Source organism: Tribolium madens, unplaced genomic scaffold (assembly GCF_015345945.1).
Source record: "Tribolium madens isolate multiple individuals breed KSU strain unplaced genomic scaffold, Tmad_KSU_1.1 Scaffold_7;HRSCAF=85;Tcas5.2_LG10, whole genome shotgun sequence".
Taxonomy (NCBI): domain Eukaryota; kingdom Metazoa; phylum Arthropoda; class Insecta; order Coleoptera; family Tenebrionidae; genus Tribolium; species Tribolium madens.
In genome coordinates, this window is record NW_025401050.1 from 7,898,915 (window position 1) to 7,912,345 (window position 13,431).

The following is a 13,431-nucleotide window of genomic DNA, read 5'->3' on the forward strand; positions in this document are numbered from 1 at the left end:
GCATTTTTTATTTTACATGGAAAATTCACAGCTGGCTAGATGAAAATCATTTATAACCACTCTCTATAAAAAACAACAAATTATATCGACTGTTGTCATAAAAAATTGCATTAAAACTACTTGGCAATTGTACCTCAAAAGTGTGTCTTACCGTCACGTAGGTCATTTGTAATTTCATTTTTAATGGGAAAAACTGTTTTGAGGCTAATATTGATACCGTCTGTATCATCATAACAATCGTAATTCAAACCCCATAAAAATCCTAATGCCAGGGAGATGCTTTAATTTTTCACTTTAGTATCAAAATGTCAGAAGCTGTCAAATGTCAATTTGACGTTCAAAATTTCAAAGTCAAATTTATTATCGAAATCATCCTCAAATTCATTGTTAACTTAAGTGTCATCCCGTGTAGGAATTTTTCTCAATTTTTGAAGAAAATGAATCTTATCAAAAGTGCATTTAACTCTAAAAAAAATGGTGGGGGAAGGAGATCAAATATACAGTTTGTCCCCGGATTGAGTTTACAAGAAATAACAAATTCAAACTGGAAAAGAAAAAAATATTTTGATTCACCTGAAACGAGCACATCTGAAATGAAAGCTTCATTATTCTGACTCATTGCAAAGAAAAATTCAAGCGTTAGAGAATTATCATTTATAAAGCATAAAAAAAGAATTTTAACTAATTCATGCTTTTTGCTTTGTTTAAAGTTTTTGTTTTTTTTTTCTCGGATCAAACTCAAGTTTTCAATTAATTTGTTAAATTTTGAACCAGTGTAAAACTATTTTTGGTAAATAAATGCGTTAATTAAAATACAAAAACATTTTTTGCACAATTATACAAAAACATAAGTTTCAATCGCATCTAATTTTTAAATTTCGCGCCGTCCACATTGCGCATGCTCTCCCCCTCTTCGTCCAAATTCGCATGTCGTTGCTGCTGGTCTCTATACAATTCCATCGTCCTTTGTGTCCCGTCTTCCCGGTCCTTGTTCCTGTACCTTCGCTCGATTTCAGATAAACTTCCACCACACAATTGCCAGATCCCATCTTGAGAGCTGCTTCCTAGTCACCCATTCGTCCTTGTTACGTAATTTTTGTAAACAAAGCCAGGGCTGCTGGTCCTCATCAACAGCTGTAGAAATCGCGATTCGCGATTGTTTTGCGTCTCGCAATCATAGTGGTCTTGTGTAAATATTTCTCACATGAGATTGTCGAAAATGTTGTCGTGCCATTGTCTCAACGTGATCATCGAAACTGAAGGCGACTTGCAGAAGGTCACCGCCGAAACGTTGGGGTTGTCTCCGGAGGAGGTCCAAGACAGCTTCTTCAAACAGGTAGAAAGAGGAGACAATTGACGATCATTGACAGTTTGACAGGTCGTCGCCAACTTAATCGTATTTTTATAGGACATTCAGCAAGTCGGGAAATTAATTAACATTAATAAATCCCACTCAGGGTTGATAGAAACTAGAAATGTAGGCGCTTGGGTTATTCATTGTTGTATTAATTGTGATGTTCATTCGCATGCAGTACATCGAGAAAAGGGTGCTTCCTGTGTTCTCGTCAACTCGAAGCTTTTCGTAAGTTGACGCGGTCTCGAGACAGTTTTTGCTTACAAAAATTGGTGCGTTTGCAGACCGAGGAGACTGTGAACAAGTTACAGAACAGCGAAGCCTTCTCCAAGCTGTTCAAGATCCTCGTCAATACGGACGAAATTGTTGAGGACGATTTGACGGGAAATTCCTGTAAGTTTCCGCCAAATTTTACCTAAAATTTACATTTTTCATACTGCTGTTGTTTAGATTTGCCAAACGACGTTGAAAATGTCATTAGGGGGTTAAAACAAGTCGCTGCTGAGGCTTTGAAAAATGAAGCAATCGCCGTTGAAGACAGGATAAGACAGTTTAGTGATGAACAGTACAGGAAACTCAACGAACTAAGAGAGAGGGCCTTTAGAGAACAGCAAATTTTAACAAAGTAAGAAATAAAAACATTTTTCGTCAAGTTGTCTGGATTGGAAATATGACATCAGCACAATGCAATACAAATTTTTCAGATGTTTTTAGCATGAGTATTGGCTATACTGTTGACTTGAAAAGGGTTATAAATTCAAGTTAAATTTTTTAGATGTTGAGGTTTACCAGCCTGATTGTGACACTGAAAATTTCTTCTAATTTTTGTTTATTTTTAAATATGGCAGGGCTATCAAGATTTATAAAGAATACAGGGTGTATCAAAAACAGGTTACCGAATTTTGTCATAAACTAGAGCTTTTTGAAAAACTTACATGCGAGCAAAAAATGCACCACAGAGAATTCTCCCTTGTAAGATGGTCATAAATTCGGCGCTACTTTTAATAATAACTCACCACTAGGTGGCGCTATCAAATTAGAATTAAATGGTCAAAAAAAGATTTCAATTGTCGAGTAATTAACAAGTAGTGTAAAATAGCATTTCAATAAATAAGTTTCCGATAGATCAAAGGAAATATTTTATAAATGTGTCTGAAGGATGATGTTTTTTGAAAGTTTTTACGCACTTTGTGCGTGAAACACGTTTTCCCATAGTTGTCAGTTGTACGAGTATGTTAATTTGATGTTTACAGGTTAGGAGGCCACAAAAATAATTAAATCTTTTATCACAGTTTATAGTTGACATTTTCTAGACACTATAAACCTTTTTCCTCTTTAAAAAATTGACTTCTTGTGTGTTTCCAACTTTTCTATAGATTACCACAATTTGACACATCAGTGGCCATTGCCAAGGCCACAGCTAAGTGGTAGAGTAGAAAAGTCTGTATGAATTTGAAACGGGGAAAAAAATATATATTTTAATCTCCTAGACCTTTGCTTCAGACGCTTTATTGAAAGTGTGATTAATTTTTTTGTATCAACTCCTACTAGACTATTATTAATATAATAATAAAAAAATCCAAATTAGGCATTGTTTGTTGTTTGATAAAACGTTCACGTAAATAAATAAATGTAATAAATACACAAAAAACTTTTAGAACTACTTGTAGTTAAAGTTCATATTTTACGAGCATTCCTAAAAAATATCTCATTGTGTGAATTGTTTTTCAGCCATAAATTTTCAAATAAGACTTTGTAACCAGTTTTATAATAGTTTATGTATTTACGAACATAAAAAACTTCAACTTTGACTGTCTGTATCGTCGATTTGTATAGCTTAAGTATGTTAGTCGTAATTATTTTATTTTTGTTACAACTTCAACTATTATTTTTTTTTTGATCATCTGCGAAGTTGAACTTCACAAATCGGAATTAATGCCCGAAGTTAGCCATTTCTAGTTAAGGGTTAAGGGGGCGAAATTCACAGCAGTGGAATATTGTGGAAAAAACGTTGTTTAAGTTTAGGGAACGGAAATTTACTTGAAGTTTACTATTTGATTAAATTTAACGTAATACTTTCAATTAAAACAACAGATAGAGAAGCCCCCTATAACAGTTCAGTGACCAAGGTTCAAATAGTATTAATTAATTTTAATAGAAATACTAAAAAGTTGATTTAAAAAAATCCATTATCAATTTGTAAAATAGCGAGGTTATCTGTTGTGTTTATTAAATTATATAAATGGATGCAAATAGATAACTTCTGGAATTGACTATTGTAAAATTATTGCATTTTTATGTTGCTTGGATTTAATGAAAGACTTCCGTTATAATTAGTTGATTTTTTATGGTTGATATTGTGGGTTGTTAGGTAGACACAAACACCTCCGGAGGCGTGTATTAGTCACATATCGATGAATCATATTCGAATTTTCTTAAAGAAAAAACGGTAAGATAATCCAATCACTAGTTGAAGGTCAAAATTTAAATTTAATACAAATATTTAAATTCGCAACAAGTAGTGTTTTTCAAATAGCATTTGACTTTAAAAAACATATCTTTTTAATGCGAAAATTATAAAGCAATTAAGTTTGTTGATTTCGATTTTTATTGCAAACTATTGTTTTTTAAGCAGTCACGTAACAGATCACTATAAAGGTATATGTGTCTGTGGTAAGGGCGAATTTATTGAAGTTCAAAATTTTTTTGTCAAGGAATTCAAGGAAATGGCTTTTCGTCGATAATGTTGACGTATTGTTTGTTTGGTTGTTTTAATTTTTCTAACAAGATATCGTTATCGTATGCTAAATATAAAATAAAAAGTTATTCAAAACCACACAAATCGCAGTCTTATCGTTCAACTCGTTAATTGAATTGTTTCAGAATTATTTTAAATAAATCATCACAACAAACAATACCTTCAAGTACAAATACGGGCATGTCAAATCCGCAAGGGATGCCATCGAGACTGAACGAACCTCTAGCGGCTGGAAGTGTCAAAACTGCATCGCATATGACCGTAAGTATTTTTTCACTCGCTACGCTCGCGCGATTAAAACCAAGCTAAAGTGATCAGTGATGCCAGATGAGATTAAGCGCTTGTTCCTAGATTGTAGCTTCTAAATTCCCTAGAATTTCCTAAACTACTTAAAAAATTAAAAAGATACTATTTATAAATATTATTATTTATAAATACAACATAAAAATGTGTTTACTCCAAACAACAAAAAAGTCAACTTGGCAACGCGAAAAACGCAAACGGCTTTTAATGCACTTCCTATCTTGTTCTTTTTTTGTCTTTACACATGTAACTACAGAAAATACATTTTTGGTTTCCGCGTTACTGTGTGCTAAACTCATATATAATTGCACTAACTTGGCGAAGTTACAATATTCATATTAAAAATTGTTGTAATTTTTGAAACTGTGCTAGCAGTGTGAAAAAAAAATTGAGATTTTCACTGAAAATGTAAAAAGTTCCTAGATTATTAAGAAAAATTGAAAAAAAATCCCTTTTTCCCTTTTTGTTAGAAAAATCCCTAGAACTAGGGAAAAATTCCCTAATCTGGCATCACTGAAAGTAATTATTATTGTCTATAAACTGAGAAGATGAATACTCCGCCCATTTGAATTGTTAGCAATTAGCAGACCAATCATATCAAAGGAAAAATTACAGTGAATAATTTTTTCCCGTAATACACTGGCGGACACGGAATTTTGGACGATTTGTCATTCGACTGACATATCAATGTAAAACGGGCCTTAGACAACTAACCTCACTTTCGGTTTTTGTAATTTCTATCCTGAGAGCGAGAGAAAAAATGACAACAAATCAAAATAACTTATTGATCTTATATAAAAACACGTATTGCTGGGATTATTGTTTCGTAAAATCGACGCCAAAAATAAATTTCAACTAAAACTTTCAAACGTCAATGATAATGACAATAAAGCGTGGCTTACATTGACATTTTCTGAACTGTCATTAATTTGATGTCCAAAATTCCGTGTCCGCCAGTGTATGTGTTATGGAACAAATTCAGCTTGTTTAAATTATGGCGCATGTTTTACATTCACTTCTTATATTACTTTGAATTAGGTAAAAAACACTAACTTTAGATATAAGCTTTTAATTTCAATGTGACATTTTAAAAATGTACTTTCCCACGCAATTTCAAAGGTACTATTTTCTGGGCGGAGGATGTCGGCAATCTAGTTACTTTTCTGTCACTATTCTATCATTATCTAGACTATACCTAATTGTAAAAAAAGAGAAAGCAAAGATAAAAAAGGATAAGAAAAATGGGAGCTAATGAATGAACTAACTAACGAGAAAATTAAGACAAAACATAAATTCGGAATTTTGAATTGTAGAAAAAAATGTTGAAACTGAAAAGAAAATAATTTTGAGGTGACCAACATTGGTAGAAAAAATGTCATTCAAAAAACTGAAGAAAAAATGAGAATCGGAAAATTAATCATGAAAATAATTAATAATGGAGTGTAAGAATTTGGAAGAAACTTTGTATTGAATAATCTGAGAACTAGAAAACTAAGAACAAACCTAAATTAAGAAATTTATATGAATGTGAAAAGATTAAAAAAATATTTGGAAAAAAATTTTATAACTAAGAAAATTGAAAACTAGGAATGAGAATAAAACAAAACAAAGGAAAACAAAAAATGAAAATTTGTGTTAATTTTGAAATTGTTCAAGATCATAATAATTTTTATTCTGCAAACCAATTTATTTTTGTCACGTTTTCCATTAAGAATTAAAAAAAGATCACTTCTGAAAAATTCTTAATTGACATTTAGTTGTTTATTTGTTGATTAATTGTTTAACTTGTAGTCCAACTCGCTGCGCCACACCCCCAAGCGTCAGAAAAGCTGCCCCTTGAACCAAGTCAACTCATTCGACACTGAAGGCTTGTTCGAGTTCGACGGCACTGATGACAACCACTCGGGCACCGCCTCTGAAATCGAAGAAAGCGACCTCGACGAGGCTATTCGTGAAGACGGCGTTAAAATCCCGAAACGTGGGACAAATACCGGCATTGCCAAGTCGCTTCCGATGACGATTCCGGCCTTTCTCTCACAGTCCAAAAACCGGAGTTTCGAAGATGTGGACGAAGCGCCACCTGTCGAGGCCAATACGGACATAGCAGCCAGCATTAAGGCCTTGGCGAAAAGTGTACACGGCGATACGGTTTTTGGGGATTTACCCAAACCGAGATATACCTATATTTAACTTCCGGCTATCTTTCTGTAGCGTTGCTTGTGAGGTCATGTGACACACTAGTCGCAATTGTTTTGTGTTGTGAATGAGGATTGTGATCGAAATTATTTTTCTACGGTGTTCTTCAGGCCAGTAGAAGGCAGCTGAGACGAGGCTATTGCTTATTGAGGGTAAAAAGGGATCGTTGCAGAATTGTGAGGTTTGTCAACAAGCAATGAAGGCTCGTTTTAAGTTACGTTGGCAATTTTTTTGTTACTGTGTTACGTTAATGACATTATAAAAGTGTCAATGATCTGATATTTTTAGTCGTTACTTTTTTACTTCTTAAAATTTGCCATTTCTTTTTACGTTTGTTACTACGTTACTGAAACAAACACATAAAACCCATGTACAATTTATAGTTTGTAAATTATTTTTAATTGTTAAAAAATTGTGAATAAGCAAATATATGACATGAAAGGAGCTGCTCTAAAATTTTCTATCCAATTCCATCAAGAACTCTACATTACCGACATCGAATGAAACCTTGAAGTAAACTGGACAAATCAAGAAATCATTCAGACAGTATATAAATGTAGTTAGAAGAAGCGTTTTGAAAAAATTTGAAGTAATATCCTAATAATGACCGTTTTTATTTCGTACGTGTATAATTGGTTATTTAAAAGTAAACAAAAGTATAGTCTTTTTTGTACAGTGCGATCAAAAAGTCTGTCTATCAAGCAAGCGTAGAAATTTAAAACGTATGTCTGGAAGATAAAATGTCACAATGAGAAATGTCAAAATAATTTTTATGTAAATTATGACAGCAAACCGTGGTGAACGATTTTTATAAATAAACACCAACAAAATCTTATTTTAGTTTGTTTTGAGACGTTTCATAGAATAATTCAATTTAATTAGCTTAATGCTTTAATTTTTTGACATCTAGACAACATACGAACTGCCATGCAACATACGTCCTCAACTAGGACGCCTACTTGATAGAAAGACTTTTTGATCGCACTGTATATGCAAGTGAGTCAATAATTCGAAAGACGTACTTATGGCTATCTCTTATCAACATTTGTAAACAGTCTCGTTGCTTAGTCGCTACAATTGGAGACAAAATACCGTGCAATCAAATGAAAAATAAATTAGAGTAGGCGTCGATTAAATTCTACAGTTGGCAACACATTGGCTGGGAATCTGGGCTGGAATTTTCTACACAATCTGAAAGTGAAAATGACCATCCACCGTTTTCCTCTTGTCACCAATAAAAATTTTCTTGAATATGATTTCACTCAAAAGGAATAAAACGCAAACTTGTCAAAGTTTCCGCTGACATTTGATGTCAAAAATCAGGATTGCCATCTGAAGGACTTTAATCACCGCCTACTCTATTTTTTTTTTGATCTCTTGAATGACATTAAATTGTAAAGCATGCCTTAGGACTGTTAACCATATTTTTAGCTACTGCCAATCATAGTTGACAAGTTGTACGTTGTACATATTTTTGATAGGAAAATGTAATAGCTGTCATTAATTTGAAATTGTCATTCATTTTAACGTTAAAACTTGAATTACATTAAACTGTCAGAAAAGTGAGGACCAAGGTATTTTGCCTCCAACTGTACGTAATTGCGTAGCCTATAACGTGATTATCACACCCCCACCAGAAAATAATAAAAAAATGGACTTTACTAAAAGCATTTTTTAATACAAAAAAACAATTTTGTTGTTTTTTCGCTCCTTTGTGCAGTAGGTTGCAAAATCCTCAACTCTAACCTCACTTTCAACCGTCAAAACAAATATTTTACTAAAGCCATTCAAATCATGAATATGACAAATACGACTGCAAACGTTGATATTTATCGTAAACTAGTGAAAACGTACCTCGATTTGGTAAAAACAGCAATTTGTAGAACTTACTTTAAAAAAAAATTCTAGCATGGGTATCAATCTGCGTTATTTTGGGCCGATAAGGTGGTAACTCTGACAGGAAACCCCCGAGATGTATACTGGTTAGCGCAATGCATGTTTATGTTAAAGCAATACCACAGGGCTTCGCATTTATTGCGTTCGAAGAATCTGGATAAGAGTTACATCTTGTGTAATTGTTTAACAGCGAGGTGTTTATTAGAAGCGAACGAATTTAATGAAGCACTTCAAGTTTTAAATTCGATTGATTTCGATTTCAGTACGGAAAATGCGGCGAATATTGAGGCTTTGCTGTTTGATGAGACTCCTAAAAATGTAAGTATTGAGTTTATTCGCCCCAATTTTGCGTTATTACTAATTTTAGCAAGTTTTCTCTTCTGTTTTTCTGCTGAAAGGGAGGGTGTTTGAAAGTATGGATAATAGAGGCCTTGCTGCTGATTGCTACAAACAAGCGTTACAATACGACGTTTACTGTTTTGAAGCGTTTGAATCTCTGATCAAGTACCAAATGCTCACTGCCCGTGAAGGTTTGATTCATTTAATTTTCCAAATTTATTCCAACATTGTTCTTTTAGAGGAAGAATTAATTAACGCTCTGCCAATCATGCAACAGTGCAACGGTGAAGAGGCTGAAATTCTTCTGACTCTCTATGGAAGTAAATTAAAAAAATACCACACACCAATTGGGGTGAAAATAACAGAACGTAATTCCTCTGAGTTAATTTTAAACAGTATACCGTCATTGCCTACTACTCCCAGTGTGATAGCTTCAACGTCAATAAGTAGTACACCCAACGTGGCCAGAAACAATGATAAAAACTTGATGAAAAATGTGGAACATTTCGAAAGACCGGTTTTGACTAAACTGAAACAAAGTTTAGATATGCAAGTGGCTGAGGCCGAACGTTTGTACTATAATTGTGACTATCAGCAATGTAGTGAGTTGACTGAGGCGATTTTGCGGGAGGATCCTTATCACAATGGGTGTTTGCCGATCCATATAGCATGTCAAGTGGAACTGAAGCTTAGCAATAGTAAGGAAATTATTTGAAGTGAGTCAAGTGCACGCGAAATACGTTGTCAATAACTATGAAAAAATCTACAGGGACCGATTCTTCGGAAATACTAAAATAGGCAAAACAACTGTCACTTAAGGTGGCCGTACAAACGTGAAAGATGTCAGTTTACAGATTATTCCTATTTCGTTGGCACTACTGGTAAACATAACATACCAAAATATAGTTATTGACAACTTGTATTTTGTAACTTTAACCCACTTCATATTTATTTAAATTTGATAAGTTGAGTTTTTTCAAAATTTGAGTTACAAGTTACAGCGATCAAATCTTAGAACTGTAAGTAAGAAATATAAAAAGTTAGAATAAAAATTTGAAAATTAAAAATGGAGAAGTTGACGAGTAAATACAAAATTCAGTATAAGGAAGAAAGCATACCTAACAACGAAAAACAGAAAATAAGAACTGAAGACAAAATAATGTAAGACTGAGATTAAAAACAAAAAAAATTGAGTAAAGGTAACTTAAAATTTAGCTAAGAATGGGAAGTTAGGTCAAAAAGAAATGAGAATGTCTAAACTTAGGAGGGAAATTCTCAACAGTGAACAATAAATGAATAAACAAAAACAAAATAAAAAAACTTAATTGAGTTTTATCAAAATACAAGTATGAATCACAACTGGCAAATTTAAACTATTTTTCTTGATAAACTGAAACTATATTATTTTTCCTCAAAAATTTTAAACTGCTGATTTCAAAAAAAATGTATACCTCGTAATGTTTCTATTAATATTTTGGAAACATCACAACAGCGCGAAATGGGTCAAAAAATTTGATTTCTGTGTAAAAGAGTTATAATACAACACTTGTGTTATAATACGGCACTTATAACTGGACCCTAAAGCTAAAAAAACTCTACTATTTTATACAGCGTGTTTTAAAATGATTTTCATCTAGTGACCTTTCCATGCAAAATAAAAAATGCCGCTTTAATAAATATTGAATCTAATTAACCTCAAATGTTAATTTATTTCAATTGACAGCTGTCACTATTGACAGAACTATCTAATTCAAAATGAGTAGAGCACCGAATATTTTACATGTAAAGAAATTCTATAAGCGACTAAATGAAAATCATTTCAAAACACGCTGTAGAATTTATTTAAAATGTGTCAACATTGTAATATGTTGTCATAAACCATAATTTATATCAGGTGGACAGAAATTATGAAAAAAGTCGTTTTTTGCTTAGACTATTTATTTTTTGGAAAAACTAATTGATGAATGCTAAAATATTATCTATAAAAGTGTGACGTTTCTCAGTAATAACATTTTCCGAGTTTTTTTCTTTTGTTTCTTGAGTTCTGCAAAATTTTATTTTATTTTTTTTTAAATGACAACTTCTTCTTCTTGGATCTTCTTGGTATGATGACGACATCGTGTTTTTGTTCAAATGACAACTTACTATAAAACGTTTTTTTTACAAAGACTATGATCTCAGGATTACAACTATCTACATTTTATTCAATTTTACCGAAAAAAAATTATATAATGTGCAATTTTGAAAAAAAAATGCATAATTCATAAACAAAACACAATTTCATTCGCAAAGCACACTTTTTAAGTATCTTGTATATTTATTACTGTTTTTTTCGTTTTCCACAGAAATTATTCGTTCAAATTGCATGAAACGTGAGAAAGAAATTGTAGAAATATAAAAAAAATAGACAAATATGGTGTTTTAAATTTGAAGATTTGAATTGAGAATGAGTAAATAATAAATAAAGAAATTCAAAATAAAACCTAAAACAAGGTAATCATTGGAACAAAAATACAGAGTGGTTATAAATGATTTTCGTCTAGCCAGCTTTGGAATTTTTTTGCATGTAACTTTATTTGTGCCGCTCTACTTTTTTGACAGCTCTAGTTCTGTCATTAGTGTCACTTATTTATTAATTAATAATAAATTGTTGTTAATTAAATTTTTATTGTTTCAACTAATTTCCAATAATAATTGATAATAATGTATACTTTAGAAGAAAACAAGTTTATAATTGAAGTCTATTTTCGAAATGGACGCTTAGTAAACGGCGATTTTTTAATTTTGAGTTACAACAAGTAGGAACCCCTATTTTCGTAAAACGGCATTTTTCATTTTACATGGAAAATTTACAGCTGGCTAGATGAAAATCATTTATAACCACTCTGTACTTACTGAAAACATTCTCAGTACAAAAATTCTCAACAATAAACAATACATGAATAAATAAGAATTGAGAAATAAATAAGATTGAAACAACTGAGGAACAATATTTCAAAATTAACACAGTGAAAAAATTGAGAAGTTTTAGAATAATCCACTGAAAATAATAAATAAATAATAATAAGAAACAATAGTACGAAAAATAAGGATGAAAATACTTGAAATGAGATGTCTAGGATTATGAAAATTAAAAAAGAATTTTATAGGTTGCAAAATGAAAATGTGAAAACTGAAAATGTATTGTATTATCGTAAAACAAAATTAAATGACTTTACAGCCAATGGTTGCAATAGAATGAGGATTAAATTGTTAGATATTGTATAATTTTCTTATTCCCACTTTTTGTAATTGTTGATTTATTCGTGGAGATTGGGAATAATTGCAAAATTTAAAAAAAGTAAAAAAAAAGACAAAAAAACAAATAAAATTTTACTGTAATTAATATTCAAAGTGTTAACAAACTGTGTTAAAGACTAGTAAGACACTTCCTAAATGCGTTACATTGAATAAACAGTGTCTATTTTTTTAAATTTTGTAATTATTCCCAATCTCTACGAATAAATCAACAATAGATTGTATTTTTTTTACTTTTGAGATAATTTACACAAATGAATTTGTTTCTTCCTTCAGAACTGTTTTCCCTGGCCCACAAGCTGGTGGATCTTTACCCCAACTTGGCGATTTCCTGGTTCGCCGTCGGTTGCTACTATTACATAATCGGCAAAAGTGACTGCGCCCGCCGTTTCCTGTCAAAGGCCACCTGTCTCGACCGCTTATTCGGCCCTGCGTGGCTCGCCTACGGCCACTCTTTCGCCATCGAAAACGAACACGACCAAGCGATGGCCGCTTATTTCAAAGCCTCTCAATTGATGAAAGGCTGCCACTTGCCCCTCCTCTACATCGGACTCGAATGCGGCCTCACCAACAACGTAAGACTCGCCGAAAAGTTCTTCAAACAAGCGCAAAACATTGCGCCGGATGACCCCTTTGTCATGCACGAAATGGGCGTAATAGCATTTCAAAATTTAAAGTACAGTTTTTTCATTTTTCTTTCTAAATTTCTATAAATACTATTTGTAGCTTCAAAGATGCGGAAAAACACTTCAAGGACGCGTTGGCCAGGATCAGGAAGGTTAAATCAAATCCTGATATAATACCGAAACGGTGGCAAGGGTTGTTGAATAATTTAGGACACACATGTCGCAAACTGAAGAAATATGAAGAGGCTTTGGATTTTCACCACCAGGCGCTGTTGTTGGCCCCCCAGTCGGCGAGTACGTATTCGGCTATTGCTTTCGTACATGCCCTCATGGGGCACACTGAAGACGCCGTGGATTGGTTTCATAAAGCCCTAGGACTGCGCATTGATGATTCGTTTTGTACCACTATGTTGAACTATGTTATCGAACAATTAGCCGAAGAAAAACCCCCGTATCCAGGTGCTCCAGAATTTATACCAAAATTTGATATCGAAACGAAGGCTTTGGGGGACACCGAGACTGAAACATCGCAAGCGAACGAAGAGTCGGCGTCAATGGCCCCCAGTGAGATGAGTATGAGTATAGAAGTGGACATGGCGGACGCTAGTGGAATAAATAAAGAATAAATCTAATTTTTTACAAATAAAATGATTACATACAAA

General features: G+C 32.8%; 2 protein-coding genes across 2 annotated transcripts; both read left to right on the top strand.

The window, feature by feature from the left end:
- Positions 1-919: 919 nt before the first annotated feature.
- On the top strand, positions 920-7,055 carry LOC123009596. The gene is made up of 6 exons (XM_044406007.1): positions 920-1,336; positions 1,409-1,582; positions 1,639-1,747; positions 1,805-1,979; positions 4,238-4,373; positions 6,207-7,055. Exons 1-6 carry the CDS (start codon positions 1,205-1,207, stop codon positions 6,603-6,605), a joined length of 1,125 nt encoding a protein of 374 aa, XP_044261942.1. The 5' UTR covers positions 920-1,204; the 3' UTR covers positions 6,606-7,055.
- Positions 7,056-8,312: 1,257 nt separating this feature from the next.
- Positions 8,313-13,417, top strand: LOC123009751 (cell division cycle protein 16 homolog). Its single transcript, XM_044406261.1, has 6 exons — positions 8,313-8,474; positions 8,520-8,825; positions 8,875-9,037; positions 9,086-9,544; positions 12,420-12,819; positions 12,870-13,417. The coding sequence occupies exons 1-6, from the start codon at positions 8,406-8,408 to the stop codon at positions 13,393-13,395; spliced, it is 1,923 nt and encodes a 640-aa protein (XP_044262196.1). The 5' UTR covers positions 8,313-8,405; the 3' UTR covers positions 13,396-13,417.
- Positions 13,418-13,431: the final 14 nt, after the last annotated feature.

What these genes read in the sequence shown, in the direction of transcription:
- LOC123009596 (XM_044406007.1), top strand. Translation starts at nt 1,205, where the DNA reads ATGAGATTGTCGAAAATGTTGTCGTGCCATTGTCTCAACGTGATCATC. An exon ending in GAACAGCAAATTTTAACAAA is followed by an intron (nt 1,980 to 4,237) that starts GTAAGAAATAAA and finishes GAATTGTTTCAG; the next exon opens with AATTATTTTAAATAAATCAT. An exon ending in AAACTGCATCGCATATGACC is followed by an intron (nt 4,374 to 6,206) that starts GTAAGTATTTTT and finishes TTTAACTTGTAG; the next exon opens with TCCAACTCGCTGCGCCACAC.
- LOC123009751 (XM_044406261.1), top strand. Translation starts at nt 8,406, where the DNA reads ATGAATATGACAAATACGACTGCAAACGTTGATATTTATCGTAAACTA. An exon ending in TGAAAACGTACCTCGATTTG is followed by an intron (nt 8,475 to 8,519) that starts GTAAAAACAGCA and finishes AAAAAATTCTAG; the next exon opens with CATGGGTATCAATCTGCGTT. An exon ending in ATAGCATTTCAAAATTTAAA is followed by an intron (nt 12,820 to 12,869) that starts GTACAGTTTTTT and finishes TACTATTTGTAG; the next exon opens with CTTCAAAGATGCGGAAAAAC.